A 27,694-nucleotide genomic window follows, 5' to 3' on the forward strand; every position below is an offset into this window, starting at 1 on the left:
TATTTATCCGTTTAAATATATAAAATTGGTGAAATATATATACAAAATATGCAAATTACAAAATTATTTGTTATAATACTTAATACGTGAAACAAGCTCCCATTTCTTTAGTTATTTTCACGAAAATATCAATTTGCCTAAACATCAAAAAGAAATTTTTTTAAATTCCTTCATCTATTACGTTCACACTATCCACTCGAAACAGACAGATAATCAAAACCTATTTAGAGATAATAGCCCAAAAGCTATTATACGAAACTTAAGTGATAACCCCGTTAAAAGGCAACGAATAAACCGGCATAGTGCCTGGAATTTACATAAGATAACAAGAATGATTTTACTTGAGCAATTATGTGAATAATGTTTAGGTTCCAGTCTAACACATGTTGTATAATTAACCAAACACGACTGCAATAATTGTTTCAATGAAGTTACTACACTCTTTCCGGAATACTGAGATTCCGCGTGAAGAAAGATACGATGTGTTTCCGACTAAGTCGCAACTCGTTAAACATTTGCGTTAGCCTTACGAATCTGAAGACAAGGGCAAAAGACTGGTTACATTGACCCGGTTTCAGACCGCAACGGCAACCCACGTAATGTTCTCACAAACTTCTTAGAATCTCGCCTAGTAAAATCTTTACTACTTATGCATAGGGCAAAACTGTTTCATGGACCTACAATAATTTCTGTCGCCGTCTCAAAGTTCTACATAAACTCTGACTTCCTGTCAAAATGAATAATTTTAATGTATAATTCATGCATAATTCATTTAATAAATATAGTTTTCTAATGCAGATTCGTTTCTAGCGTTACATTTTAATTCTTACATTAACGGTTAACGTATAACATTATTCATAAAACACCCTTCATTAAAAATGAAAATGTTGAATAACATGTAAATGTTGCGTGAACGAAAGGTTAGATAGTTTTAATATCTTTTGGATATGATGGTACACTGTTTCCTTTCACAATTGAGGAGCTGCCTGGAAAAGGAACTCGTGGAACAAGATTGTGATTTGAATGTATTAAAAATTATAGTTGTAGTTATTAGATTGAATCATAAAACGTATGTCAAAAATTAAAACGAAAGCTGCATAAAAGAATATATAGTGTAAGGTGAAAAATAAGTTTTTATTCATACATTTTACGACAGATCGTTCAAATCCTCCAAAATGCATAATATCTCTAAAATTCCTATCGTGAAAAATAAATTGAACTTATAAATTATTAATTATTAAATTAGTCATTTCAACTACACCAACAGTTGTTCTACCGTTAAACACAAAATTTCAGTCACACTCAATCTCTGCCTATCGATATTACCATGAAAAACCTACAGCATGAAGATCTTCACAAACCCACGATCAATGAAAAGACCTGCTCCACTTGATAAGCGAAACCCTTCCAATTAGTGTGTCTCAACTACACACGCGTCTGACAGTGTTCGGTCGTTGGAAAACAATAGCGACGGCGGGTCGTGAAGAATTTCGTCTGACGAAAGTGACATTGATCCAGTCTACCGGATCTTCGAAAGGAAGGAAAGAAGGACGGGTACGAAAGGGTCTGAAACGTAGGAGGAGACAAAAACTGTTGCGGTGGTGGTGGTGCGGATTGACATTGGTCGTTACTCGGTCTCTCGCACACATAAATTCTACTTATTCGTTTACTCATGGGACATTGTTATTTTTGCGTGTGTATCAGTGATAAGCGAGTGTGCAGGTGAGACAACGCCGCGTACACGAATACTACGGTTGATTTAAACGCTGTCACATGCAACATCTGCCAATGCAAACGCACCACTCAAGGTTGACGATCCCCACCGACCAGCGTAGGTCGGTTTCTTCAATAGTTATAATTTACTATAAAACGGCAAAACGGCCACGGTACCTTTAGACTTTTCACGCCTGGCATAGGCACGTGCACGAGCAGTAAGTACCTTACACCGATATCGTACAGCACACGAGAGATCGAAATCCCGCCTGTGTGTGTCCGCTCGTCGACTACCAGCAAACCGAACGCACGCTGCATATGCCATTCGGGACACGCGATATGTCGAACCACGCGACAATGCAACGAACACTCGTCGTGATCCTCCTCTGGATAAGTTGCTGCAGCCATGCGTTCCCGCGAGTGGTGAGTTACGTTCTTGTATTCTGTTCTTTTTTCTTTTAATTAGTTATCCTTATCCGCGACGAAATGGATTATATATTAGTTATAATTAGTTATAACAAAGTAACCTACCTGTTCATAATGAGTTTGAAATGATTTCCTATTTGGGCTTTTTGCTTTTCTCACATTAATCTTCAATCGGTGCATACTACTAACGTATTGGATCATAAGTCGATACGCTACTCTGTTGGGTCATAAGTAGGTTGAATCATAAGTAGAATGAGGACGATTATACGTGTAGAGGAAATTTAAATATGAAAAAATATACGCTAGGTAAATATTTATATAGACTCTGGCTTTTTAATTATATTGGTAAAAATATGAAATATGAAATTGCATAAACATTTGTAGTTTAGTTGTAGGTGACCAGTTTAAATTGACCATAGATTTGAATTGGGTCATTTAAATGGTGTTCTATGTCTTACACGATAAATACGATTGATAGTCTGTCTTAAATGAAACATCAAATTAATTAGTTTCTGCTAAACACTTATAGGTCGTCTATGATGTATTTACTTTAATTGAAGTTTAATAGATTGTTTTGATGTCGTGGCATGTCAATTATGAAATCCCATAATTATTTAACTTTTGTATTTAGGTGACAAGGAACAAGGAGAAGAACCTGCCAGCATCAAACGTTCAAACACACTACAACATTACGAGCGCCGAGGTCGACGATCTATCGGCGATAGACGAGGTGTCTTACATCGATTTCAATTCAACTTCTTCGATTCCATCAAAGAGGCCGAACATCTGCAACGACTGTGGTAATTAAGAACGCTGTAATAAGAGCGATAGACTGTATGAGTGCCATGGCACGATTTATCCCACATTTTTCAAAAGGAGAAAATGTCTGCGACTACTTTCAATAAGACCATTGATGGAAATAAACAAGAAATTTCCTAAAAAAGAACAATTAAAAAACGTATAAATGTTTGATGTCAGCGACTAAATAATTAAAAAACCATCGTAATTATTTGCAATTCACGCTAAATTCGTTTTTCAATTTTTACTTAAACACGTAGGATGATTATTATTATATAAAAATTGTGTTATAACTATTATGGATTTACTTGTATCCTGAGAATTTTATAATTTACATATATCGCAGAATTAGTTTTTAAATCACATGAAATACAACTCAGGATCAAAACAGGATCAATATCGATTACTATGAGAATTAGTCAAATGTCAATATTAAAATAGCAACAATAATAACGAATATAAATTCACATTTATTTTACATATCTTACAACTTTCATTCGATGCATGCTGTAGAATTTATTTTTACATCATATTACACAAAATGTTTTCTTAAATTCTCTCAACATATTAATCCAGCCAGTATCGATCAAAATCATTATAACAGTTACTGTAACATCTTCATAGATGTAAAACAATGATTACGATGAATATAACAATTGCGGAAATATTATATTAGATTAAGTAAGATACAAACATATGTATTTGGAATGGCGTAAAAAAATAAGCAACCACATTTCGCCTGTGGACCGATTTCTACGTACCTGTTGCAGTTTGTGGCGTGGGTCGGAAAACAAGGATCGTCGGTGGGAACGTGACGAGCGTTTACGAATATCCATGGATTGTTAGCCTGAGCAAACAAGGCACATTTTACTGTGCCGGTAGTTTAATCACGCGGAAACACGTACTCACAGCGGCTCACTGCTTATCTGGGTGAGTATCATCTCTCTCTCACGCGAAATATTTTATAATATGCCTGCATACATGTATTCGTTAATTCGCTTTAATCCCTTTAGTCAATTTATCAAATTAATTTAAACAAAAGAAAGAAGTTAAAGAAATTGCACGGAGTAAATCGGTTTGTTAAATTAAACAAAACTAAACGGATTGTTAAATTTTAGCAGTACGTGCTCCTGCATACGTTTTACCCACTTTGCTTTTATTTTACTTAGATGCTGAATTGAAGAACGTTGTTCACCGTGTAGTGAAAATGATGCTTGTGATAATTATCGTGAGTTTATTGGTGATATATATGGCACGGAAATGTGTGAAATTCGATAAAATTTCGTCAATTCCATTAGATCTTAAATTACATAAAGTAGATTGCTTTTCGCAAATCCATCTGTTTCTGAAAACGTGTAAAAGTTTCTTTGTCAAGCTAATACGATTTGGAAATGAAATTTTAACTTTTCCTTCCTTTTCTTGTCTATCTCGTTAATACAAAATATGAGGCGAAGAAATGCTGAAAGTTCTTCGTCAGTTCTCTCTCTCTCTCTCTCTCTCTCTCTGTTTGCAGTAACGATGCTTCAAGTTCGTTACGATGATACTAATTTAACTTCGTTTGTTGAAATGATACTTTCATTTCAACTTTCATCGGTGCATTTAATTTTAAAAGTATATGTACTAAATGCTAACTGACAGCGATAAGATTAAAATGCTCTTCTTTTTTTCTAATGAAACGTCATTGGAAAATTTGTATTTTCAATGTTTCCGTAACTGTGTTAATAAATTCCAGATTCGACAGAAGAAGTATCAAACTCGTCCTGGTAGACAATGATCGGACGAAATTGGACAAAAATGCCATAATTCGCCGCATCAAGTCTGTCGTTATACATGAAAATTTTCATACATACACGTACAATAACGATATTGCTATTATCGAAATGGATCGAGCAGTGAATGTAAATGGTATCGTGCGTACTGCCTGTTTGCCTGAAGACAGTAAGTATACTTCTGTCGTTGGATTCAACAAATCATGCAATAGCCAGACGAACGATTTATATTGAATTGAAAAATATACTAAAATGAAATATAACATACAAATTAAAATAACATTTCTGCGAGTTACTGATAACTACAAGAACGTAAAATGGGAAATAGAGAATCGAACTATTTTTTCTGAATAATTCGCATTTTAATATGAAACAGGTCAAATTCTTCGTAAATATTTCATAAATATAAAATTGTATTAAGCGTAAAAAAATTGATAAGACAAAAGTTAGCTCATTACGTTAGTTTTCATTTTTAATCTCGAATATTGTTCTGTTTTAGTTTTATTTACTTTTACTATTGCATGGTTCTGCTTAATAATTTTTTTATTAAATTTGTCGACTTGCGAAAACATGATTTCGTGAAAATACACGGTATCATGTACTGAATAAACGTAAGATTCGTGTATCTTGTAGAAGCTATCGACTACACTGGTGCAACTGCCACGGTGATTGGTTGGGGTCGAACGGGAGAGAGCGAACCAGTGAGCAATGAATTAAGAAGAGTCAATCTCCCAATTTTATCGCAGGAAGAATGCGATCAAGCAGGTTACCAGAAGAATCGAATCAGTGAAAATATGTTTTGTGCAGGATATTTAGCGGGTGATCTCGATGCTTGCTTTGTAAGTATCCGATTAGACAAAAATCGTACCGCATATTAAATGCTTTGCAAATTTCATAAATATGGCATATGTGTTGCATATTTCAAATAAATGTTTATATTTTTTGCAAAATAATATTATATTTATCATAATTATTGCGAAATAATATATATAAAAGGAACATACGAAACAATATTTTATAATCTGAATTATCCTGCTACTATAACGTTATGTCATAGGGTGATAGCGGTGGTCCTCTGCATGTAAAAGGAACATTTGGACATTTAGAAATAATTGGTAATATTATTATTCATCATTTATTATAATTTCAAAATTATTTGCTACTTATCCACTATCTCTGTTCTTATTCGTATTTATATTAATCTATAATTTATAATACATTAATACACATTGTATCGCATATATAAATTATTTTTGTTGCTCAGGTATCATCTCATGGGGTCGTGGATGCGCAAGACCAAACTTCCCAGGAATTTACACAAAGTTAACAAATTACCTCGGGTGGCTTAAAGATCATTTAGATGACGAATGCGTATGCCCACCACCTCGTCGACATTAATTTCCTTCTTTAAACATAGTTACTAATATGATAAGTATATACATATTATCTTAGGGACACACATGCCTTTCGAACACTATTAATACGACGCTTTTAATCGCATTAAGACATTCAAACAGTACGGTCAGTATTAAGACGAAGTAGAAGAACATTCGGTAATTAATTTTCTTCTGACAAGTTCACGAATATTTGCATATTTGTCTGTTGCTCGCGACCTGACTGCAAATAGTTATAGAATATGTACAATCGAGCCATCGTAGCCTATTATTAATTTATTGCAATTGTTTGTTCAATTGCATGTAGCTGAGGTGATCTAGTCCAGTGTATACATATATACATGAAGAAGTTCCGATTTTCTGTGATGTCGCATTTTCTGTATGAAACAGTTGTTGAATAAAGAACATGTTTATCAATAGTTGAATATTGTTTGTGAAGCCTTCCAGTGTAAACCGTAGTACGAAGAATTTAAATTATTATACATTTAATGCTTCAAACTATTACATAAAATAAATAAAATTATAATGAAATTACAGAAGAACAAAACTGAATAATTTCGTAAACATAATATTTCTCCTGCTCTTATACCACTTTAATATCTTTGAGCAATAACTTTAGAATGATAACATATTTTACTATTGACCGTGTTGTCAATGATGTAATCAATCCGAATCTATGGAATTGAGAAAATAATTCTTCTAGAAATTCATAAATAATTGAAACATTATGATCATAATTAGAAATTCTTAAGCTTCGCGTAATTTTCATCCGAAGTTTGATCACGGTGAACGCATCGATCGTACTTGCGGACTAATTATGAGAACAAAAGCTCCGTCAGGAACAAACCGGTAAAACCTAACGATTGCTGAAAGAATGGCTCGAAAAAAAAGGCTGGACATCGCAACGAGATGTCAGATAAACGACAGTCCTCGATCGAGATGAACAGGCAATAACAGAAACCGGGTCAGTAGACAGTAACGTTTTGCTTTCAACGGTGAATGTGGGTTAGTGAAACCTCCAGTCGTTACCAACGACTCTTAATTCTTCCCGAAATGAAACAAGGAATCCCAACTCTTCGGGCTTATTAAATAAAAATAACTTTCAAAACATTTTGTTACATTGAACATTTCATAAGAATGATAAAATGTTTGTAAAAAGTAAAGTTAATCTGTATTATTAGTTGATAATTACTAATCATTGTCATTTATACAGATTGTTCTTTTATATGATTTAAAGCTTCCTTATGAAAAGTTCCTAAAGTTTTAATCATGTATCACGATGAAGATAGAATATTGTAAAAAGTAGAATTATCTTTGGTAATTGTTTTATATTTATTAACGATGACAAGGAAAATTTTTCTTTAGTTCGTGAGAAATTTTTCATTCTGTGAATTATTAAATTTTAACGCGTCTCTTCTTCGGATTTTCAATAATTTATTACAGCAAGAACTAGGAACTTGGTACCACGTAAAATATTTGGAACTGTTGGGTAATTCATAAAGCGAAATTCATACAATGCTTTTACTCCGGGTCACACAATAACCTTTAGTTTATAAGAAATTCTTTATTCTTTGAATTACTGTATTTTGATGCAATTCTTCTTTCAGAACTTTAACTGCTTATTATACGAAGGATAAAGATATAACATTATAAAAAATACACGAATATTAACCTGATGAATAAAAAATACCGATTTTTATTAGACAAATCATAAAGAAGAATACCTATATAATAAGGTTGGTAAGAAAATTTATGTATTTTACAATTTTTACACCAATATACCTTCAGAAAACAATTTAAGAAGCCTTAAGAAACGCTATACTATTTACAGATACTCCTAATTTATAATAAAAAAGATACTTAAAGGAAATACAATATAATTTTCAAATAAAAGTTCTACAAAATGTTCTACTAAACCGAGTCGTTGTCAACGAAATCACAAAATACCGATTGAAAAACAACCCTGGTAGAAATTCTTGGGAACAGGAACTCTTATTATACGTCGTAGAAAGCACATGACGGTCAGAGGGCAGATATAAAGTAAACGCAAAGCCCTGAGTGCTCCAGCAGCAAGGAACTTTTTTAATAACATCTTCCCATGACAGAACTCATATTCACCGCGTGATTTCATTTGTCAAGGATAGAAACACATTTACGTCGCCATCCGTCCAGTCAGCCACTAGAAGAGAAATTTTTTGAAAGGGCACCGGAAACGTGTCTCTTTTATATTTCACCGAATGGTCAAATCGAATCGTACGAACAAAAGTAACCGATTTCCACAATATATCACATAATATATCTGCAGATAGTTGCTTTCAGTGTACCGTCGATGGAAGAGTTGTAAAATAATAAAATCGAGTGGATATTAAGATTCCTGTATTTTAAGAGGCAAAACAATAATTTCGAATATATGTCGGGAGATAAAGTTCGAGATTTAGATGAAGATTATACTTCAGAATTGTTTTCTTTCTGCGTAATATATTATATCAGTATAAATTATTACGTATTATTAAATTATATGAAAATATAAAAATTTGTATATAACATATGCATAATCGGGAAAGCATATTCTTCAATAAGAATTTTTCACGTATATATATATTCCAACGAAATTAGACATATCGATTCACGAATGAGTTTTGCAATAGCGGTTCATGAAAGATTGGAGTTAGGAAAAATCAAAGTGCTTATATAAGATATATACGACTGTAGCTATAGCTAGATTGCTCGATTCATATCAGGAATTAATATTCGACCTCATTATATCTCTCTTAAGTATACCTACCACGATCGTCGTTCTTCATCACGAACGTCTTATTCACGTAAATATAAAAAATCACTAACTTTATTAGAGTATTTAGAAAATTCGTAGCAGAATTAAAAGAAACTCTCAAGCCAATATATTGTTATAGAATTAATCTTTTATGGAATAATATAAGGTCTGTTTTTTTTTTTTTTTTTTTATGACTTTAGTCACACTTTTCCAACGAACTATATTTATCTTCTTCAGCAATTTTTCGTCACTGGAAAAATTGCATAGAAACGAAAATAAATAATCGTGATCCTGTGATATATTCCATGAAGTGAGTGAAACATTCATCTAATGTTCAACGTTTTCTCGTTGAAAAACGAAATCTTATTAATTAATCGATTCCGATTTCTCTTTCCAAGAGTAGCATAAGTTTCAACTTAACGTTTTAGTATTTAATAGAAATTTTTGACAAATAATCCTCCTTCAATATCGTATACGATATACAATATATTTACTATCGAAAATGTTACGAAATTTTTCAACAATTCAATACATCGGTGTCAAAGTATCGTTGATAGTTAGATACTTGCATATCTTTTATTCGCAGAATTTATTTCTAGAATTTTTAAAATTCTAACCTCGAGAGATCGCTGAAAATGTTTCAAGTCTCGAATTTCTAACATTTACAACTGAAATGTTAAACAATTCCATGGCCTGTCGAAAGTAATTGCCATTGGAATATCAAACAGTTTCAAATTCTCGATTTCTATTTTAAAAAAGTTCCTCTGTGTATTAAATCGAACGATCGATACAATTTTAATTTTAATTGATATCGTAATTAGTAAACAGCAAATTTTTATGCAAATTTCCATGAATATAACCGAAAAAAGGGACTTTAAATAGAAAGTTTTAAAATTAATTACATCATAAATTAATTAACAAAATGAACACTTCTCCTACTTTGGATATTTTATATATATTTTTTATTATACATATTTGGATATTTTATATACTGTTGCATGTTATTCCACGTTCTCAAATTTTTTAAAATTTCCATAAATATATGAACATTCACAACCTATACATAGAAAATTCGAAGGTGCAAGAACGCGCACAATTCTCACGTAATATGCAAAAATATAAAAATATAAATTATCAAGAGTAAATTACTCGTTACAAGATTAGCAGGTAAAACAACATGTCTACATCCCACATTTTTAGTCATCCTCGTGAAAATATGAATTAAAATAACTACCTGCAGCCTCGTAATTAGGTAGATTTTGAAATAAATTTCTATTTAGATTGCAGACATAAAGATCCGCAGTTTGATAATCGCACGTTAATTAAAATTAACCTAGATATTTTCTAAGTCTAAATCTTAATTAACTATCAATATTTTTAATGAATCAAGTGCAAATGTTATACAGCATCGAATAGTCGGAAGACACGGTGCCATATAACAAATCTGGGCAGTCGCGTGACACGAATTCACGTCCATCTTGCCAATTTCGAAACGAGAGGATCATGTGCGATCGGCATCGCATACTGAATGGGAAGAGCAACAGGACATAGTGAAAGAACTTTCTTCGAGAGTGAGTCGAACACTCGGTGTTGGTCTTGGTCTCGGCCAGTCTGACGTCTTCGTGGAAGCGCGGTGAAAGCGTCTGCACCACGTCCGCCCGATCTCCAGCAGCCTCTCGATTAAATCTAGGGGCAAATGTGAAGAAGACGAAGAAGAAGGAGGAGAAAGAAATCGAAGGAACAGTGGAAGGTGTGCCGGTACGCGATAGAATGCACTATCATGGAAAATTCAGTGAATACATGGAGTGTCTAGGAAGGTTCGTCGACGAATGGGAAGACCTTCTACCGTGACATTTCTTCACAGTCGCTAACCGAAAGATGTTTCGACAAACCATATCGCACGAAATATGGACTTTCGGATTAATCTTATTATTTTTCGCTCATGTGACATGTTTGAATGTGAAGTTCCTGCAAAATAATTCGTTGACCACGTCGAATTTTAGTGTAAGTAATAAATTTGATAGTGAAACTGAAGATTACGAGTGACGTTTAATAGCTGTTGCGAGTTACTAGAGTTTCAGACCTGTTGGTGGAGTTATCGTAAATTTTATTTGAATTCGGAAGAACTTGTATAACATGCCTATGAAAATGAAGAGAAGTATTTTAAATATCTCGGTACATATCTACATACAGATCGAAGAACGTAATGGACGGATTATATATTCATAAAATTCATCTCCTTTGCATTTATTGTTGGAGTTATTAGAAATCTTCCTGTACTTCGGAAGACTTCGTGTAAGACGCTCATGAATAATTTCAAATATTTTAGTAGAACGAGGAATGTAATTGAGGAATTATAGATTTATGAAATTCGCGTCTCTTTTACACTTATTATTCGATGCATTCATGAACAATTTCAAATATTTCATTACTGATCCAAGAATATAATTGAGAAATTATTACATATATGTCTACGAAATTGAGGATAATTTTCAATCACGCTTTTATACTCGCGATACTTTTACTAGAATCAATTTTCTGAATATTATATTTATGAGTAATATACAAGATTTTTAGTTTGTTCGTGTAGAATTGATTTTAGCGACGCAGGCCTTGACCCATAATTCGGATCGTGGTCACTTTCCCCGATCGTTCTTCTTGCTTATTCGAAATGGAGAGTGAACGTACAGCCGAAGAATGATCGATGCATTTTTTTTCAGACAACGAATTCGACTCGCAATCGAAAGGGCAAGTTCTTGTTTGATGAATTATTCGGCCTTGACATAAGTAGCAGCTTGGATGACGATGATGCTGTGTCAAGGAATTGTACATGCGGTAAGGTTATACTGTATGCTAGATACGACACTTTCTCCTTCTTCCTTTTTGTGTATTTTATTTTCTACTTGAAACTACGCATTTTTAGAAATTGTTCGTGATTTTGCAGAAAAGATTATTAATGATGAAAATATTCTCGGCAACGTTCTTTGAATTATAGCTGTACATCAATCAAGAAACGGTAAAAGCACAGTAGAAAGTTGTAAAATAAATTATATTAAATATATCAGTTTGATATAATCATTTTAAAAATATATGATAACGTTACGAAACAAAATTTCTTAAACCTATTTATTTTACGATAATAATAATTTTGTTAAAAATATAAATTACTCTAACAAACATTAGATTTATTGATATTCTATACATTAGAAATGTATGGATTTTACACGGATAAAAGATGTAGAGAGAGGGAGAGAGCAGTTAATTTAAATTCAATATTTTAGTAATTAGAAATAACAAAATTAACAGAAAATACTAATAATAGGAATTAATAAATAAAATAGTAACTTTAACAATATGAAATTAAGATGAATAATGGAAGGAAGGGATCAAGTCCGGAACAAATAGATACAGAAAGAGGATTTAATGAACAGGTAAAATATATCTAACTTAAACAAAACCGTATACCTTGTTTCTTATTAAAATCTTCATTATAATAGAAAGAGAATAATAATATTAAAAATCTAAATTACGTGAGTAAAATCTGAAATCGATTCACCTGAAGATAAAACATATCTAGAAACTAGTTTCACTTCCGTGGATCTTGACAAGCAAAGAAAAAAGTGGGTAGGGGGAAGAAAGAAATCTACGAACTAGTTTTCACAGCGTTCTATCTGTCTTGCCTCTTCCTCATCGGCAAGGAACGAAAGTGCGATCGAAAAATCACTTTCCCCCACGCGACTTTGCAAACTTATTACATCACGTGACGGAATTTACACTTGACCATGTCCAGTGTAATAACGTCAGTCGGTACCTACATATGATTGCGTGCTAGACTACCGATGTAACAGTTTACGGTAGAAAGCGTTCCTCACTATTTCCGGCTCCTGCAGCGATTGACGGTGACACGTAACAAGCAATAATGAACGATGAATTGCTTTTCAGAATGCGGTATATCCAATCAGGAGGACCGAATCGTTGGTGGGCAACCAACAACCCCAAACAAATATCCGTGGGTGGCGAGACTCGTATACGAGGGTCGCTTTCATTGCGGAGCTAGCCTCGTTAACAATGATTACGTTCTTACCGCTGCTCACTGTGTACGTAGGTAAGTTTCTTGGACTCCATAGAATTTTGTTATGTTCTTATTTTCCTCCCTTTGAAACTTTATTATTACAGTGCCTCTTAAAAATGTTTGAACATTTATCGTATAAAAGTTTTTACGTATACTGTGTATTTTATTTTATGTATACTGCTAGTAATTAAAAGCATTAGAACGAGCGCCAATGATTAATACGAATTGGATACATTTTATTGGATATTTTTATTTTGTAATTATCTCATTATAAATCTTTTGTTTCGTTCGTCTGTTATTCAATCCTCTCTTATGACGCGATCAGTATTTCATACTGCCAATAAAATTTCAAAATGTTTCTATGTTATAATACACATAGTATGTTCATGAAAGGTTTCTATAACTGCTACGCAATTGTGTAGATACCTTTATTGAGCTTTTCCAACTTCCCACGTACGGAATGTTGTTGCAAGAGAGAGCATGTTAAAAATTATTGTCAGCTCTTTCCTTTCTATGAAACTTTTATTATTACGTAGGATAGTTTGCTAAAATTGGAATGGAATATATTATATAATACGGGAATATTGTTTCAACGATAGCGTTTTAAAGTTTCTATAATTTTTCTTGTGTAAGTCTTTATGTAGGATAAAGTAAAGTATGACCGTTGTTGAAATAAAAACATGCTGAATGAGCAGTCCTTTTCTTTTTCTGAACTTTGTTATTTTGTTGAACTCTGTTGGATTATTTGAAATGAGATCGTTAACTGTCCAGAAGTTTTAGTATTTTAACTTACTTCACTTTTATTCTTGACTCCTATTTATTTGAAATTATATTTAGTACTACAACAAATTATAATTTCTTTTTAAGAATAAAATCTATCCAAAAACTAAATTTATTATATATCCAATGATGAACGAAAAATCATAAAAAATAAATTAGTCATCAATAATAGATTAAAAAGAGATTAATTCGTTCTCTGGTTTTCGATATTTCATCAATAGGTTTCCGATATTTTGGTCTCCGCTTAATAAAAAAGCATTGAAGAATGTATAAAATTTTTTTTCTCGCCATAATATATGAAATGTCACTTGTTTTTCAGATTAAAACGGTCGAGGATCCGCGTGATACTTGGTGATTACGACCAACATGTGAATACCGACGGAAAAGCCATAATGAGAGCAGTGAGCGCTATAATTCGTCACAGGAACTTCGACATGAATTCGTACAATCACGACGTTGCCTTATTGAAACTTCGCAAATCTGTGAAATTTTCTAAAACTGTCAAACCAGTATGTTTACCTCAAAAAGGTAATAAAAAGAAAAGGTAAAAAGAGATGAGCAATTGTACGTTTGTTAATGTTTGAGAATATTTAATTCTCCTTAATAAAATTATTACTGATATTAGAGAGTATTTTGAATGAAAATTACGATGTGTCCAGAAAAATGTTGCACACAAAACAGGATTTCCTCTCGGTACTATTTTTTAATAGAATATAAAATTAAACACAAAATATCCGGAACATACAATTTTTTTATATTTCTTCCATTAAATATTCTACGTTGCCAGATCGAAATTTTAACAACGTTTTGAGCGATGTTCCAAAAATATATACAAGTGCATTCACCTTTTGTTACAATGGGCCATGTTAACATAAGAGATTAGCACTTTTGCAACCGATGATGTTTGCTACGCGTTTTCGTCAAGTGTATAGTGTTAGTTAAATTTTTTTGGAAGCCAAACCCAAAAATTCAACTGATGCAACAACACGTTTCTTAATATAAAAAAGACTAGAAAATAATAATAAATATTTAACTTTGTTAAATTAAATCATCGTTCTTTTTCTAAAATACCCAAATTTGGGAAGTGAATTGATTTAATAATTGAAATAAGAACTTGGAAAGTAACTTAGTTTATTCGTGATTAAATTTAGCATTTGATAGTTAAAAACAAAAATTTACAAAAAAAATTTACAAAATAATTGCAATAAAATAACTTAATTAATGTTAAGGATTGCCTAGACCTTTCTCTTATAAAACACAAAAATTCATTGAAATAATTTCAGGTAGCGATCCGGCTGGTAAAGAAGGCACCGTGGTAGGCTGGGGGCGGACATCTGAAGGAGGTGCGCTTGCTGGACAAGTCCATGAAGTACAAGTGCCGATATTAAGTTTAATACAGTGCCGTAAAATGAAATATCGCGCTAATCGAATCACGGAAAACATGATCTGTGCTGGTCGAGGCAGTCAGGATTCTTGTCAAGGAGATAGTGGCGGACCTTTACTTGTGCACGAAGGCGACAGGCTTGAAATAGTTGGTAAGAAATTACTACAGCATCCTGTTTATCTTTTAACTTGCTCACTTTCGAATTATCAAGATGTATCTGTCAATATACTTTTCAATACAGGAATAGTGTCCTGGGGTGTTGGTTGCGGAAGACCAGGATATCCTGGAGTATACACCAGGGTAACTAGGTACCTGAATTGGATCAATACGAATATGAAAGAAGGATGTATATGTACAAATTAAAAATGATCGAACGACCATCAACAACCATAATTGTACAAAGAATTTGTGAGACTATCTTCATAGGAAGCAATAATATTTTATAGTTCTATGTAATTATTTATTAATTTTCAAGCGTGTCTGTTGAGAATCGTTGTATTTTTTTTACTAGTATGGTTTTACTAATTGATTAGGTATAAAATAGAAAATTACTTTAAAATGTATATAGTTATAAGCCTGCCACGTCTTTTGAATCATCTTCAATGTAATCGTGATTCTTATCTTTAAAAAACATTTTCTAATATAAAAGAATCGTTGCTCATGTTCCATTCGTAGCAAGACTAAAGTCACAAAACTATAAGAAACTGTTACAAACTAGCGACTTAGTGATTCAGTTAATTGTTATTATCATATAAAGTTATTTTATACGTGAACGATAGATGTTACTACTTTTTTATACTTTTTATATCATGTACGTAATGCATTAATGAACTGTGACGTTAGAATAATCATTTAATAGTAACAAAGAAGAGATATTTTAATTTACCGCGCTAAATAAAAGTATTTATTTTAAAAAAACCAATCGTTCTTAAAGAAATGTAGAAAATAAGAAAACAACATTGAACTTCGTTTAGTAAGTTGTTATACGTTTTAATTAAATTAGTAATCTGTAATGGAGATTTTTTTGTTTAATTCTATAATAAATATCTATTTTTCGTTTTCATTTGTTTTCAATAAAACGTAATTGCATCCTGAAATTTCTGATTTTATATATATGTTTTCAAAATGTAATATATATGAATATTGTATAATTCGAAGTATGCTGGTGTCACACCTTTTGTTGCGTGAATGGCAGCTGAACGTTGCTAGAATAATTATCAGTAACGGTTTTCTGTCGAACCACGATTAAATTAATGAAGCTAACATTCTACTGAAATCAGGACGATAGCGTGTGCATTGATGCACCGTGTATGTATCTTTCAATTTAGTACTCAATGATATAACGTTTGCTATGTAAATGTATATATATCTATATCCAAGGTAACACAATAGCTTAACATTGATATTGGAACTGCTTGCGAGAGATAAATTTCACTTACAAAGTCTCACGTAACGCTTAAAATGTATACTAATACAATTAATTTTGAGATGTAAGTTAAATGAGTTTCAACAGTTCAAATATTGTAATTGAAAATTCAAATGATATTCAATCTTCTTTCTTATATTTCTTTTAATTTCAATTTTTCCCTCAAGTATTAGTATTTTCAGGTAATAATATTAATTGATATTAGTAATAATTCATTAATTCTAATTAAAATTCCAATTATTTCTAGTTTCGAAATTATTGTTTTAGGATAGTAACAATCTAAGTAAAGAAGTTTGTATTAATTGGAATTCCTAAACAAAAAAATGGTCCTTGAAATTTATATCCGCGACCATCTCTTTTTGCATAAAAATTACTCTTTAGGTGAGAGAATTTTTACTCAGAAATTTAATTATTTTAATGCAATTTCAAAGTTTCAATTTCCTAAATGTTGTGATTTCTTAAAATTATTTTAATTTAATTAAAATTATACAAATGTTTAAAGCAAACATTCTCCTAATGCACCAATAAAAACTAAGAATCTCTTATTTTTTTCGGTATAAAAATTACCTCTTCTCAATCATGATATACGTACAATAATTGTTACACATTTTGTTCATACAAAATAAAAATTCTTTTCTCGTCCGCTCGTAAATATGACGTTATTCAACAACTATTCTTGTAATGTCGTTGAGGAAAACAGAATCGTTAAAAGTGAATTCTCGTCGATGATACCGTAAAATCGAAGAGCTCTTGTTTCTGCCACACATTCGAGATCGCAGATAAATGCCAAACGATATTAAATATATCGTAACTTGGTCGAAAGTGGAAAAACCAGACTTTAATCGGCATATCGAATAGTCTCATGTCTATCTTGAACCAATGGCACATTATTAATACAAAACGCTTGCGGTTCAACGGTACCAGTTGACGCGCCAGTATGTATAATAAAAGTTTTGCATATAATAAGATACAGATAGGTATTCATAAACGTCTTCTCCCTTTAAATCTGCATAATACATTCGAGGCATTAATTTTTGGGCGCGTCTCGATTACTTACATGACATGAATAAGTGAAAGAAAAACATTTTCTTTCTTGAATGTCGCAATGTTATATTTAAACAAATAAGAATGAAATAGTACGTAGTTGTTTTAAAGACCAAATAATATAATCAACAGAATTTTTAAATTACTCTACTGTCAGATTTATCTTAAGTATTTATTAGAAAGACGTTTACAGTATTAAAATATCGTCAGCATTAAATCACGAAATTTTTTTAAAAATGTACTTTTTATTCATTCTAAGAGATACATTCAAATGCGAGAAATCAAATATAATTTTTTTCTTATTAATCGTTGTCTATTTAAAATTCAAATAAACTCCAATTTAATCACACGTATATAACATACTGGATTAATTAATTCAATAAATGTAATAGTGACTTACCAATCAATATATACGTACATATATTAATATCTAACAATAAGTATAGGTAATAAACACATTTACAAGGAACGATAGACACCTTTACACTTAGTTAATATCTTTACCAAAAACATAAAAATGACTGACTAATAAACACACTGTCTGATCAGTATAGTAATTATAACATATACATCAATTTCTGTAAATGATACACACAAAAGACGAGCATTAAAATCAAATTACTCCTCATATTCTTCCGTAACATCTATAATCATACCAAAAAATATTAGATTATATTTAGAAACTGTGGATAAGTCCATACCCGTGGAAAGAGAAAAAACAAGATTGCAGCTATCGATGGAAACCATTGAAAAGATAGAGTGACCCTGATGACGGTCAATAACAGTCATCCGTAATTCGACCCTGAACGTGAACCCGAACTGGTCAGGTACTGTCCAGTCGCCGACCAGTCGGTCGTGCCCTCCTTCTCTTCTGGAATAGCAATTACCTCTTCGACCTGAGTCGTCCTCAGTCGCCGTGGGACACTGGCGATAGTAACTCCCAGCTAGGGACATGTCCGTAACTCGTTCCTGACAGCGCCCGCGCGGAGGATCCTTCATCAATAAAGAATCCTTCCTGTGGAACGTGACGCGTGAAACTTCACACGGATAATAACACGGACTAAATTTAATCACGGAAAATGAAGTTTTCCCAGTGCGTTGTATTATTGGTCGCTCTGTATCTGGCCTCAGAAACTTGTCAAGTAAGATCTTCTTCCTGATAAAATTTCCTTGAACTGTGATATTAGTAATATATCATTAATATTAATAGAAGTGGTAATTTTCGAAATATGGAATACTATAAAATAGTAAAAATTTGTTAACTTACTTACTTTTTCATCGATTGATTTTACCTGTGAATTCGCTTGAAATTAGACAATTATAGAATATTATAAAATGATGAAATTGTTTTAATACTTTTTATGATTCATGATAACCGTGTAGATTTAGTGGTTTGGTAGGTTTGTTGGTTCATTTAGGTTTAGGTGCAACGTAAATGGGCGACGATCTGCTATGGTTTACAATTATTGAAATTTATATACCTAATGTAAGCAGATTACATAGTTGAACGATTTCGTACAAAAATGATACACGATGATTAATTAATTGAAATCATGATAACGTGGTATAATATGAATCAAATGCTGTTTTTAAAAAAGAAATATTAATTCTATTAGATGATAATAAACTGATGTTGAGTTAGAGTTACATAAAACTTTTAGGCAAGTACTTTCGGTGAGAGGGTGAAAAACTTTTTTGGTATTTTTGGTAACAAACCACCGTACGCCATGGAAGAACCTGCACCTTGTTACTGTAGTAAGTACAGCTTCTATCTTCGCTAACAATATAAAAAATAACGAGTTACAAATGACAATATAAAACTCGGTTACACAGTATTGAGAATATTAGAAATATTTACTTAATTATAATATTCAATACATTCAATGTATATAATAAATACAATATCATCTAGTACAAAATAAAATTACTATTGCTAACTGAGAAACTAAAATTCTATTAAATGTTACTTATCGGTACTGTTTACATAATGAATACATAACCACACTCACTAAAACAAAAAGCAGTCACACAAAAGGCACTAAATTTCTATTCAACGCTATTACTTAATCCCAACACCGTTATAAACTCCAACATTACATCAAATTCTAAATTCCATCTTAGTATTAAATTCCAATCGATATTGTCAACTTACCGTGATTATTATCTTATCTTTCGTTACCGTTATGAACTGCGTTTTCCATTTAAGAAAACTAGGTTGTTAGCACCTTTACCTGTTCAAACTATGTATTAGGTTGCGGTCTGCGGAACGAAGAAAGCCGAATAGTCGGTGGTCAGACTACTCGTATGAATGAATTCCCATGGATGGCCAGGCTTTCGTATTTAAACAAATTCTACTGTGGTGGAACGTTGATTAATGATCGCTACGTCCTGACCGCGGCTCACTGTGTCAAAGGGTAAGCATTCACTGAAAAATAAGCAATAACTCTCTATAATATCCACGTGACTTGCACGTTACGTACTCATATATCTATATTTCCAAATTTTCGAAAATAAAACAAAATTCTAGTTGCTACAGGATTTCTATAACTTGGGGTGTTAAAATCTCCAGAAAAATAATTCATAGAACAAAACGTTTCGAATCTCTGATTTAAGTTACCAGCGATGATTCAGTTCTCCAGAGAAGCATGATCAGCTTTGCTAGTCCCATTTTCAGGTTCATGTGGTTCATGATCAAGGTCACGTTCGGTGAACACGACAGGTGTACCGAGAGAGGAGCTGAGACCAGATACGTGGTCAGAGTGTTAACCGGTGATTTCAGCTTCCTCAATTTCGACAATGACATCGCGCTTTTACGGCTGAACGAAAGAGTGCCTCTCAGCGACACTATAAGGCCCATATGTTTGCCAACAGAAAAAGGTGCGACTTTTACTTTTCTTATTACATTAAACACAAATATTGCTAACATTTGTACTTCCTTTTGACTAATTAAATTTGTGTATTAAAATGTTATATATATAATTGCTAATGTTATTAGTATATTATTATTTTTATTATTGACATTAAAATACTATATTTATATTAATATTGCTAATAATAAACAATAAGGTATAGATTATTAGTGTGCCAATAACTAGTGCATAATCTTTTGAAAATACGAAATAATTATTTTTCTTCCAAAAATCGTAGTTTTCCAAGAAATTTCTATGACTCATAATATCGCGATACACACGTGTAAAATGCGCTGTGATAAATTATAACTGATATTAATCAGTAATGATAAAATTTTCAAACTTGTTTTATAACAAAAGCCTATAGTCTACAACTTATAATTTGTCAACTAATTAGTAAATTAGTTGCTAAATTATTGTGTAAGACAGCATTATTAATATAAACTTTTGAGAACGTTCATCATTTGAATTCCGTAATTCTTAAAAACTCTTTTCAATTTCGAAACACACTTATCGCATTTATTTTAACTAGAAACTTAACAAGATTTTGGACGATCAGAATTAGCATACGAATGACAAAAAATTGACCTACTTCTATGTTAAAAACTTTAACGCAAATTCTTCTTGTATCGATTTTCATCTGTTTAGTCGAGGGCGTGTCATTTCTCCTATCGATCAACATGTTTTTTTTAATTCTATCAAAAAAAGTGTGAACGAATTCCTATCGTTAAACTCTACTAAGTACTTACAGAGATAATAAATTCACACGTCAACCACAGACATCTCGGCTTTAGCAATGCGCTGCTTAATAAAGCCAGCATAACTCAAATCTATGAGATATTGCTACATTAATCTTCTAACTACAAACTTAAGCTTTCACAACAGAAAAATACACGACCTCACAAATGATTTAATGCGTCCTCTGGAATTATCCCATAACCATATTTTCCTTCTCCACGGTCATCAAAACAAAAACAACTAACGATTAAAAATATCCAACACATACCATTATATGGTCTTCACTTCAAATAAATTCAATGTTATTACTGAGTAGTATCCATATAAGAATACGAGTAACAGAGGGTCATCGTTTCTTAAAAACATCTAAAACAGAAATATGTAGATGGAAAATGTACTTTCCCCGCTGTAAAATTGTGGAAACGGTTAAAGTACTCCTACAAAACGCATACATCTTGAATGCATCTACGTCAATGACTGTCGATAATATTTTAATTTAAAACCTAGTATGGCAAGTTCAAAGAAAAAAAATAAAATAATTACATCGATCGAACACATATCGTTGCATGTTTCATTCGATAATCGCATTATTTACTGGCTGATTCATGAAGGGGCTGAATTGCAGGCAGAAATTAGTCAACATACGGGTAGCTTTCGCGAATGCAACCGCGTGATAACGGGCCATTTCGAATCATAACTCAATGAAAAAACGCAGTGGCAATCGTTACCCGAAATTGCATAATTCGTGTCAAGCGACTAGGTGAAAAGTGCAAGTGGATCAAATCGAATGGCTCAAATACGAAACGTTCTAGCCAGCTATGACACAGGTATAGGTCGTTTGCGTGTTTGTTCGCATTGCATCGTAATCCCGCTCTTACTCTTTCTGTTTGATAATTGTTTCCATCGTTGCATATACGGGCCACGTTAATGTTTCCAGATAAGCAATACGTTGGAACGAAAGCAATCGCGTCCGGCTGGGGTACCTTGTACGAGGATGGGAAGCCATCTTGCCTGCTGCAGGAAGTCGAGGTACCGGTTATGAGCCTTCAGGATTGCCGTAACACAAGCTACAGTCCACGTATGATCTCTGATAACATGATGTGCGCTGGATATCCTGATGGGAAAAAGGATTCTTGTCAGGTAAGATCTGAATTTCTTATCAATATTCAAATATCTCTCATTCTGTGCGGAAGTATCTTGACATATACGCGCAGTAGATAAAACTTTAGCAGAAAATTACTTAGATACAAAAAAAAAATTCTTTTACGGGGTTATAATTATCCCCATTTATCTTCATTTATGCCACCGCAGTAGATTAGGATACATTTGAATTAAAATTGATCACGTGCAATATCAATTAAGGATTATAAATAATTAAATATTACGAATCCTGTTGGACGATTTGTACTATGAACACCTTAGACCTATCGTCATAGATTCTAAATCGACAGTACAACTATGCAGAAAATAATCGTTAAACTATTTCTTCTCAATTATGCCTTCAAAGAAATTATAGATGAAATTATACATTTTTCCTTTTTTCAAGGGTGATAGCGGAGGACCACTCATAGCCGAACGCGAAGACAAGAAATACGAACTCATAGGTATAGTATCCTGGGGAAACGGATGTGCTCGACCAGGATACCCTGGCGTTTACACAAGAGTCACACGATACATAAACTGGATAGTTTACCACTCGCGAGAGGGATGTTTCTGTGAACAAAATTAAGATCAATTGTTATGTGTAACAACGTGGAAAGCAATAGATTTTTCTGTATTATATTAATTATTATTATGAAACAACATTGAATGGGGATAAATACAAGTTTCATGGTGACGCCATTATCGATGATGGACTTTGAGATACATAGGGACATCAAGTCGATTTTCTTCGGATATTAATTAATATTTAGTTTCCAAAGTCATTGAAAATGTATTTTCTTAACATATTTTCAACATTGCAACAAGTAAATTATATAATTTTTTTTGGATATTGCTACTTGTATTAATATTCATGTGGAGACTAACTTCTACACAAGCAAATGTTTATTCTGCTTTTTGACAAATCTTTTTCTAAGAGAATATGCTCAAATGTAAGTAATGTACGAATTACTTCGCTAGGAATTATTTAAATAGTATTCATAAAATACTCAAACATTCCCTGTACATGATCTTTCATCTAAAAAAGAGGGCTAATTACAATTATTACGAATTAAAAGATCATTTGAGTGTCACACGATCTGCTCAAATATAAAGAAAATTATAATCATTTTAAAAATGAAGTAATATGCTCAATGACAAGATAGTCAATAAACGTTTCTATTATACAAATTATACAACAATTATCAATACACTTTATTTCATCCTAATAACAATTTAAAATCTATAACACTTTAAATATACAAATAATTCAACAAACATGATAAAGCATATTTAGGCAATTAAAAGGATCGAGACAACAAATAATGCGAAGATTGTAATTTACAATACAAATGGGTTAACTTCCTGTCGATTGAGCCCACCAATCGGAACGAGAATTTCTATTGTTCGAATAAGAAATCGTACGAGTCAATTTCTATTATATGTACTGCCTCCATTAGATTCATGTAAAGATAATTCTACTGTACTCTTAAACTTCCGAAATCCACAAAAAGCAGAGTTGATCAGTATAATCAATCAATACGACTCAACCATAGCCTATTTCAAATCAATAGAAACGATTACGCTCTCTCGACAAATCTCTGCATAGAAGGATAAGTCGACGCGTATTGAGCCTTCATGTCGAAGCAAATACAAATCAAAGCTTACGATCGGGATACTATATGTGTCAAACGTACATGTACCATTTCCATGGATTGGTCCATCATACTATGCCTGAAATAGCCTAACGGTACTGTACTAACCGGTTATAAACCGGTTATAATTCAAACGAAAACGAAACAAATAAAAACAAGATCGGCATCCTTTGGTCGATACCGAGGAACCACTCGTTAGTACGTTCGACATTGAGGAAAAAGCGTTGTATATTTTTCAAGATGCGGGCAACGATAATCCCGCTATACAAGACAAACCAACCGTTTAACCGGGACCAGTATCGCTTCGACAGCCGAGAGAAAAGTCATGAAGCTGCAAAACTTCCTCAAATATATCCTTTGTGGTTTGCTGTTGGTGCTCACTTCGAGGTTCATTCACTGCAATAAATTTAATTCATCCGTAAGCAATCTTACAATAATTTAGATAGAAAATTATTACGAGTATTATACTTTTGATATTTTATATATTTTGATATATTACGCGCATTCTGTGCATTTTTGTACCTTTAAATATCCCACAAATACATAAAAGTCTGCAGTCTATGGATAATTTAATTTAATTAAGCCTTAAGATGTAATTTTAAGTCTAGTCATTTCTAAAGAATGACACAACAAGGAAATAAAATATGTAAATAAATTTATGTATTCATATACAAATATATTTTCTAAAGATTTTCGTGTTGATTTCATTAGGACATAGGAGATGACGAACTGCGGCAAACACGAGGCGTTCTGGACTACTTGCTTGGGAGATTTAAAACATGTGGCAACTGTCGTAAGGAAACACTTCAATTTTTTTACGATATAAATTACGAGAAATTTTTTCGTTGATTATCGATATAGTTTATTTATAGTTTGCGGAAGACCAAATCGATTTGTTGAGACACGGTTCCTTGGCGGGGAATACACGAAGACTCATGAATTTCCCTGGCTTGCAAATATTCACGTGAAATCAAAATTACTTCTCAGCGGAGTTCTAATAAACGATCGTTATGTTTTATCCTCTGCTAGCCAACTCATTCGGTTAGTAAATAAAATAAAGTTGACGTTGTTAAAAATATTATATGGTAACTTATCGATCTTGTTTATAGTGTAACCGCGCCGGAAGTAAAAATATCTTTTGGAGAATACGATCGATGTAACTTGGATGTATCATCGACCACGGTTAGCGTTGAATCTTTGGTTCTATATCCGGAGTATAATGTAGAATCACATGCTCATAACTTGGCACTGATGAAGTTAAGTCAGCCGATTAAATTCGAGAGAAGAATCTCCCCCATTTGTTTGCCAAACCCAGGTATATAACTCATATAACAAGTTTACACAATTACTGTTAATTGTGTACTGTTAATTACTGAAATTGATTTTAAACTCAATTTATAATACATAGATATATGTTTAGGAATAAGTATTATTATTAATACAACGTATACTATGATCTACATGTTCCAGGTTCGACTTATCTTGGACAAGTTGGAACTTTGGTTGGGTGGATAGTGAGCACAGAAGAAGATACGAACAACAATCAGACTTGTCGACCGCGAAAATTGGGTCTTCCAATTTTGGGACGCGACGAGTGTATTAGATCTGGCATAAATCTTACAAATTTTCACAACGATTCCGGCTGTGCTGGAATATTAGGTGGAAGTTCTATTGTATGCGAGGTATGTTAACTTATCGTCAGTATTATCTTACTAATTGTTTACAAGTTCTATTAATATCGAAACTCTCTAATTAAGTACAGATATAAAAGGTACGTATTAACAAACCATTAGATAATAAGAATACCATTAAATTACTAAATTTCAATCGAGAAGAATTTATCTTTCTTTTTGATTTATGTTTTATTTTATACAACTTTGCAATAATTTGTATCAATAAAATATGAAAATATATTTTTCAGAACGATGTAGGTTCTTCAGTGCAATATCGTTCATATGCTGGAGTATATGATCTAGTCGGTACGTATATCATTTATGATATTAGTTCTAAAACTGTATGAGTCACTCAAATAACCATAGTTGATAATTTTATTACAGCTATCTGACTATGATTATATAAATCATTCACGACTGAAATTATATATACTAAAATAGTAAATTAATAAGAGACATTCTACTTCATAACAGGTATAATTTCGGATGTAAATAAATGTGGTAGCACCCCTGCCATTTCGATATTCACAAGAGTTGGTCCACATCTAAATTGGATATTACAACAAACCAAAGATGCGTGCTATTGTCCAAAATAATAGATCATAGTTATTGAACTACGATCATTTCTCTCTTGTAAATATAATTCTACTGTATAGTATTCTAAACCTTTAGAAAGAATATGTAAATCCATTAGTAAATAAACTTCTAAATAAGAAAAGGTTAATTGTTTCTAACAACGATTTTATAACGAAGAATATACTTATGAAAATTATATAATGTATGTACCTACAATGTACGTTCACTTTGTTGCATGAAATTTATTACATGCTCGATGTCGGCACTTGCAATAATATTTTTATAGCATATGCGTGTATAAGTGGACGGTATTTCCAATCATGACAAATTAGTTTGGTATAATTCTTGATAAATGTTAATGTACAATAACTCATTGAAATGACCTAAGTTTGATACAAATATATAGATACATACGTATAAACACCAGAATACTTTGTGCACCGAATTCGCTTAAACCTAGTACATACATACAGTAATTGCATTGCTTAGATATTTCGAACATTAATGATAATGCATTCGAATTTTCGGATTAACGAATGTAACATAAGATTATAAAATTTTCATTATAATACAACATTTAGCCGCATGCTATATCGAAAATAAAAATTATGATTATAATATATTAATACTGCAATATATAATATACATATATCATTGAAGGAACTGTTTGCAAAAGTGTACCATATAATTCTAGAGCTACTGCTGATTCTACACCTATACAACTTTAATCTGTGAATAAATATAATAAACGGTAGGAAGGTAAAAAAATGAAATTTAAAAAATGAAGTATTACATAAACCTTAAAAAGTTAATATAGAAGCCTAAATATACTACGTAAGTGACATTTTTTCTTATCAGTGTTTTTATTTCACCGATTTATATTAATATTTACATCATTGCTTGCAATTTGGTGTAACAATTTAGTCCAGTTAAAAGAAAAATGTATCTTATTGGTAAAATATTAAAAATCGTACTCTAATATACAAAAAAATTTGAAATACAATACGTGCCAAACTAATTTTGTAAAATGATTTGTAGTTTTTAAGCGAAAAAAGCGAAAATAATAATGTAAAATAATATAATAAATCTTCTAATGAGTTCGAAAGTATAAATTTAAATCTACATATTCCTAATTGTACAAGATGACGATAATGTTTAAGTTTAAAATTACTTAAATACTCAAAAATTAATAAGGCTAATATTTATTTACTTTGTATAGTATCGATAATATACTGCAAAAAACTTATATTTTAATGTACTTGTAACCAATAAGAATATATATGTGTATGTATGTGCTGAAATGTGTAAACAACTGATTAAAATACATATTAAAAATTTACTGAAAAGAAAAGGTTATTGAACGTAAATTGAAAGTAAACAAACTATTTAGCTATTACGATATATAATGGAATATTGCATTATTT

The 27,694-nt window shown here is 32.0% G+C and overlaps 3 protein-coding genes across 3 annotated transcripts; all 3 read left to right on the plus strand.

The window, feature by feature from the left end:
- Positions 1-1,903: 1,903 nt before the first annotated feature.
- Positions 1,904-6,519, plus strand: LOC126866156 (trypsin 3A1-like). Its single transcript, XM_050619394.1, has 7 exons — positions 1,904-2,136; positions 2,771-2,939; positions 3,708-3,867; positions 4,670-4,875; positions 5,340-5,545; positions 5,764-5,821; positions 5,971-6,519. Exons 1-7 carry the CDS (start codon positions 2,032-2,034, stop codon positions 6,102-6,104), a joined length of 1,038 nt encoding a protein of 345 aa, XP_050475351.1. The 5' UTR covers positions 1,904-2,031; the 3' UTR covers positions 6,105-6,519.
- A 4,490-nt stretch (positions 6,520-11,009) lies between these two features.
- Positions 11,010-16,031, plus strand: LOC126865805 (trypsin-1-like). Its single transcript, XM_050618701.1, has 6 exons — positions 11,010-11,048; positions 11,594-11,708; positions 12,816-12,978; positions 14,045-14,253; positions 15,009-15,260; positions 15,351-16,031. The coding sequence occupies exons 1-6, from the start codon at positions 11,010-11,012 to the stop codon at positions 15,470-15,472; spliced, it is 900 nt and encodes a 299-aa protein (XP_050474658.1). The 3' UTR covers positions 15,473-16,031.
- Positions 16,032-17,120: 1,089 nt separating this feature from the next.
- On the plus strand, positions 17,121-27,284 carry LOC126865806 (transmembrane protease serine 9-like). Its single transcript, XM_050618702.1, has 13 exons — positions 17,121-18,721; positions 19,241-19,334; positions 19,831-19,993; positions 20,254-20,456; positions 22,164-22,366; positions 22,773-22,950; positions 24,276-24,439; positions 24,733-24,814; positions 24,894-25,062; positions 25,131-25,336; positions 25,492-25,703; positions 25,943-26,000; positions 26,169-27,284. The coding sequence occupies exons 1-13, from the start codon at positions 18,659-18,661 to the stop codon at positions 26,288-26,290; spliced, it is 1,917 nt and encodes a 638-aa protein (XP_050474659.1). The 5' UTR covers positions 17,121-18,658; the 3' UTR covers positions 26,291-27,284.
- The last annotated feature ends 410 nt before the right edge of the window (positions 27,285-27,694 follow it).

The sequence above is a fragment of the Bombus huntii genome, chromosome 5, assembly GCF_024542735.1.
Source record: "Bombus huntii isolate Logan2020A chromosome 5, iyBomHunt1.1, whole genome shotgun sequence".
In the NCBI taxonomy this organism is placed as follows: Eukaryota; Metazoa; Arthropoda; class Insecta; order Hymenoptera; family Apidae; genus Bombus; species Bombus huntii.

What these genes read in the sequence shown, in the direction of transcription:
- LOC126865806 (XM_050618702.1), top strand. Translation starts at nt 18,659, where the DNA reads ATGAAGTTTTCCCAGTGCGTTGTATTATTGGTCGCTCTGTATCTGGCC. An exon ending in GCAATAAATTTAATTCATCC is followed by an intron (nt 24,440 to 24,732) that starts GTAAGCAATCTT and finishes TGATTTCATTAG; the next exon opens with GACATAGGAGATGACGAACT. An exon ending in TCTGCTAGCCAACTCATTCG is followed by an intron (nt 25,063 to 25,130) that starts GTTAGTAAATAA and finishes TCTTGTTTATAG; the next exon opens with TGTAACCGCGCCGGAAGTAA.
- LOC126865805 (XM_050618701.1), top strand. Translation starts at nt 11,010, where the DNA reads ATGCCTATGAAAATGAAGAGAAGTATTTTAAATATCTCG. An exon ending in GAAGTATTTTAAATATCTCG is followed by an intron (nt 11,049 to 11,593) that starts GTACATATCTAC and finishes ATTTTTTTTCAG; the next exon opens with ACAACGAATTCGACTCGCAA. An exon ending in CGACAGGCTTGAAATAGTTG is followed by an intron (nt 15,261 to 15,350) that starts GTAAGAAATTAC and finishes TTTTCAATACAG; the next exon opens with GAATAGTGTCCTGGGGTGTT.
- LOC126866156 (XM_050619394.1), top strand. Translation starts at nt 2,032, where the DNA reads ATGCCATTCGGGACACGCGATATGTCGAACCACGCGACAATGCAACGA. An exon ending in TGCCTGTTTGCCTGAAGACA is followed by an intron (nt 4,876 to 5,339) that starts GTAAGTATACTT and finishes TGTATCTTGTAG; the next exon opens with AAGCTATCGACTACACTGGT. An exon ending in GTGATCTCGATGCTTGCTTT is followed by an intron (nt 5,546 to 5,763) that starts GTAAGTATCCGA and finishes GTTATGTCATAG; the next exon opens with GGTGATAGCGGTGGTCCTCT.